Raw genomic sequence first — 4,603 nt, forward strand, 5'->3', positions numbered from 1 at the left:
TTTTTAGAGACAGTCTTATTTTATCGCCCTCAGTAGAGTGCCTTTGCGTCACAGCTCACAGCAACCTCCAACTCCTGGGCTTAGGCGATTCTCTCTCTTTTTTTTTTGCAGTTTTTGGCCAGGGCCAGGTTTGAACCTGTTACCTCCAGTATATATGGCTGGCACCCTACTCCTTTGAGGAACAGGTTCCGCCCAGGCGATTCTCTTGCCTCAGCCTCCCGAGTAGCTGGGACTACAGGCACCCACAACGCCTAGCTAAGGATCACTTGAGCCCAGGAATTTCAGGTTGCTGAGAGCTATGGTGATGCCACAGCACTACCCAGGGTGACAGAGACTCTGTCTCAAAAATGAATAAATAAATAAATAGATAGATAGATTTTACTGCTACAAGCACACAGCCAGGCAACAGCCTTCAAACTAAGCCCTCACAGCCCAGCAAGTGAGGAGACAAAGAGTGACAAATGATAGCAGCACACACTGAGGTGTGTCCCCACAGAACAGCCTGAGCAGGGGATAGAACTAGTTCTCCCTCAAACACCACAGCCAAAAGAAACCAGACATCTTTCTAGTTCTTTCAAATAAGGTTTGGGGTTTTTTCACATTAGATCATTTGAATTTCAGCAAAAGCAAATCAGAGCACCAATCCTCAGATACCTCTGTACTATGGTTGCCTGAAATGATATAGGCACTGCCCTCTCAAAAAAAAAAAAAAACCACACCATAAACTCTCAACCTTCTGATCTCTCCTGTCATAAGTGACAAGTCAGGAACAAGGTTATTGAAACAGAAAAGGAGAATACTCATTTCTGCTTTTTTCCCCAACACACAAATGAGGTGGTAAATGCTTTCAATGTTTTCTTACCATACTAGTGTTGCTACACAAGGAAATTGAAATTGTAGCTAGAATCATTTCCTTATACATATATTAAAAAAAAAAAATCCCTGGCTGGAGGAAATAGACTCAGATAAAAAGAATGAGAAAGCAATTGACTGCTCCTTCCCAAACTGGGTGTGTATTTTCCCCAGGGTGATCTCAGTGGTAGGTTTTTGCTGCTTCTTTGGGAGGGGCAGCCAACTCTTGCTCCTGGTTAGTTATTAAAACATCCGCAGTCTCTTAGCAACAAAAGCTCATTTGCTCCACAGCAGGGCAGAGTGTAGATACTATTAATGTACTTTACCTGGAATGCAAAGGAGACTTTTCTTTTCTTTTTTAGAAAGAGCCTCAACCTGTCATCCTGGGTAGAGTGCTGTGACATCACAGCTCACAGCAACCTCCAACTCCTGGGCTCAAGTCAGTCTCCTGCCTCTGCCTCCCAAGTAGCTGGGACCACAGGCACCGGCCACAATGCCTGGCTACTTTTTTTGGTTGCAGCCATCATTGTTGTTTGGCGGGACCTTAGGTGTATGTGGCTGGTGCCTTAGCCACTTGAGCCATAGGCGCCGAGCCAGCAAAGGAGACTTTCAAAAGGCCCCTCTCAGAGCAAGGAGAAAGCACCTAGAATTGGATTTTATGTGGAGGAACTCCAGAGAAAAGCAGAAATGAGGAACATAATATTACAGGTTTTCATTCTCAATGAAGTTCTTATTATATTTTTTCTCTTAGAAGAAAGGTATGTCAGGTAATGAAAAAAGAATTCCCTGTGACTTGTAGCAAAAGCAGACACAATTCTCAATCCAATTGCTCCACTTTTTCTTTTCTTTTTATCTTCTTCTTCTTTTTTTTTTTTTTTTTTGAAAGAGTTTCACTATGTCACTATGTCACCCTCAGTAGCCTGCGATGGCATCACAGCTCACAGCAATCTCAAACACTTGGGCTTAAATGATTCTCTTGCCTCAGCCTTCCAGGTAGCTGGGACTATAGGAACCTGCCACAACACCTGTCTATTTTTTGTTGTTGTTGTTATTGCTGTTTAGCTGCCCTGAGCCAGGTTGGAACCTGCCAGCCTCAGTGTATGTGGCCAGCACCCTACCCACTGAGCTAAGGACACTGCCCTATCTTCCTTTTTTTTGTTTTTTTTGAGACAGAGCCTCAAGCTGTCCCCCTGGGTAGAGTGCCGTGGCATTACAGCTCACAGCAACCTCCAACTCCTGGGCTCAAGCGAGTCTCCTGCCTCCGCCTCCCAAGTAGCTGGGACCACAGGCGCCCGCCACAACGCCCGGCCATTTTTTGGTTGCAGCCGTCATTGTTGTTTGGCGGGTCCGGGCTGGGGATTCGAACCCGCCACCTTAGGTGTACGTGGCTGGCGCCTTAGCCGGTTGAGCTATAGGCGCCGAGCCACCTATCTTCCTTTTTTAAGTGTGGGTGAGCCCTTGACACATTTGACACTCCACCTACCACTGTTTATTGATTTTTAACTGGCTAGGTGGTGAGGGTATGCAGTTTAGATTTCAATTAGTACTTCTTTATCTAGAGGAAACAGACCAGAAATTCTTCCTGGGGAAATTTCTTGAAACCAGAACTGCTAGGGCTGCTATAAACACACATTAAGGAGCTCTCAGAAGTCTGGGGACATCAGAGGTCCTCTCTCCTTGAGAACAGAAGAAACATCATATTGTCAGTCATTCAATGAGAAGAAACTACTCTAACAGGGTCTTACTCAACACTTGCAACACCTTCTCTTAGGTAAGGAGTTGACCAGTGAGTGAAATACAAGTTAATCTAGTGCCCCTTGAGTGAAATACAAGTTAATCTAGTGCCCCTTGACCAAGCGACATCCCCTTGGCTTTATAGTGGGTGGCTGAATTATGGCAATAACAAACCTATTTCTCTGCATCCTCTCTTGCAGAGGAAACTGGTGTGTTACAGATTACAAGAGAGTTCAAAGCTCTCTCTGCTCAAAACGAATCACTTTCCAATTTTAAAAAAAGCTTCCTACAACCCCAATCCTTTCACAGGTTGAGTGGTTCTAAGGAGGAACGGGGCCTTTTAGCTATTGTCCAAGACGGGGCTCACTGCTTCGCCACAGCTAATTTTTTTTTTTTAAGCAGTAACTCAGGATCATGCACCAATTATTCTCTTGTAGAAATCTAAATCCGATCCCACCTCCCCCAAACGAAAAATTGCCACGTTAGCAGCTCAAGCGAACCCGTTTAGAACCTCAGAACAAATGCCACCTTGGCCCGTGTCGGGTTCGCTGCCTCTGCCCCCAGCCTACCCTGGCTGAAGGTCTGGGCCCAGGAGGGGCAGGAGAGATGCTAAAGCCACGTTTTAGCCTCGGGAGAACCCGTCTGCGAACTTGACCCGGGAGGCTGGCCCCCCAGAAGCAGGCAAGGACCAAGGTCCGTCCACAGACTGCAGAGGAAACCGGGGCCCTGACATAGGGGACCCGAGTCTACGCTCGCTGACACAGGGGCGAGAAGTATCGCTGCCTTTGTGACAAGAAACTGTGACTTGACAAGACTCCCGACCTCCCCAGCAGCCGCCCAGCCCAGACCCGCTGTGGGCCACGACTTCCGCGCAAGCCCGGCCCTTCACCGCTCGCACCTCCGCCTCGGATGCCTGCCATTGGACGAGGGGAGTGGCTCGAGGCTCGCCTGTTCGGATGGCGCCCAATGGAAGCTGGGGGGGCAGGCCCAGAGGGCGGAGGCGGGGCAGAAGGAGGAGGTCAGGGTTTTGACGCTGCAGAGATACCCGAGAAGCAGCACTGGGCTGAAGGAGGTGGCAGCGACCCCCGAGGTGCGCCAAGCTGATCTGGCCGCCGCGGTTACCTCATCTGTGTGGACCCCCACTCCAAGCTGGGAAACCGGGCCTCGACTCACCCTTGCCTCTAGAATAACTGACTGAGTTGGGGATGTCCCTCCTTTTAGGAACGGAGGTCCCTCACCTCTGAGGAAGACTAAGGAGGTCCTCATCCTTCGGAGACTTGGGAGGAAGAGCCGCGCCGCTTGTCCTCTGAGGCGGCCAGACTCCTTCCAACCCTCACGCCCCCTCTAGCCGTCTGGAAAGGACCTCCTTCCTGCCATGTTCCTACTAGTCTCCCAGGGATGGAGTGATTAATTTTTCCTCTCCCCTCGCCCCACAATAAGAATCCCCAAAGGGCAAACAGCAACGCCTGGAGCAAACCCTACCCGCAGTCCCCGCCGCGACGAGGAGCAGGGCGACGATCCAGCGCAGCCTCCAGCCACCGAGCCCCATTCCCGCAGCCTCTGCTCGCAACGTCCCGATCTGTTTCACTGGCCCGCGGTGTCTAAGCTGGGAACTCAGGCTTCCTGCGGCTGCACGTGCACCCGAGTCATTCTCAGCAGCATATCTAGGCGAGGTTTCCCGGGAGGGGAGGAGTTTGGAGTGGGGTGATTTTCAAACGTCTTCACCTCACCGCGGGAGGAGGAGTTTCGAACCGCCGATGTGACTTCTGCTTATTAACCCTTGAAGTCCTGGCTCGAATTCCAGTCCTCCCAAAGAGGCTCCAGGGCAAGCAGCTGAATTTGTTGCACAAGTACTAGGGTCTTGGGTGAAGAGCTGACCTACAAATCCGAAATGCGTCTCATGAAACATCTGTATGAAATTTCTCAACTTTTTTTTTTGAGACGGAGCCTCAAGCTATCCCCCTGGGTAGAGTGCCATGGCATCACGCTCACAGCAACCTCCAACTCCTGGGCTCAA

The 4,603-nt window shown here is 49.9% G+C and overlaps 1 protein-coding gene across 2 annotated transcripts in view; it reads right to left on the minus strand.

The window, feature by feature from the left end:
- Positions 1–4,358, minus strand: part of LDLR (low density lipoprotein receptor) — a 45,175-nt gene extending 40,817 nt beyond the window's left edge. The window contains exon 1 of one of the 2 annotated variants that reach the window (XM_023518052.1): positions 4,069–4,358. In XM_023518052.1, the coding sequence (XP_023373820.1) occupies positions 4,069–4,135 (67 nt within the window). In that variant the 5' untranslated portion in view covers positions 4,136–4,358. The remainder of the gene's footprint in view (positions 1–4,068) is intronic. The other variant, XM_012810223.2, reaches the window with a different exon arrangement.
- Positions 4,359–4,603: the final 245 nt, after the last annotated feature.

This window comes from Otolemur garnettii, unplaced genomic scaffold (genome assembly GCF_000181295.1).
Source record: "Otolemur garnettii isolate 467f Iridium unplaced genomic scaffold, OtoGar3 scaffold00127, whole genome shotgun sequence".
In the NCBI taxonomy this organism is placed as follows: domain Eukaryota; kingdom Metazoa; phylum Chordata; class Mammalia; order Primates; family Galagidae; genus Otolemur; species Otolemur garnettii.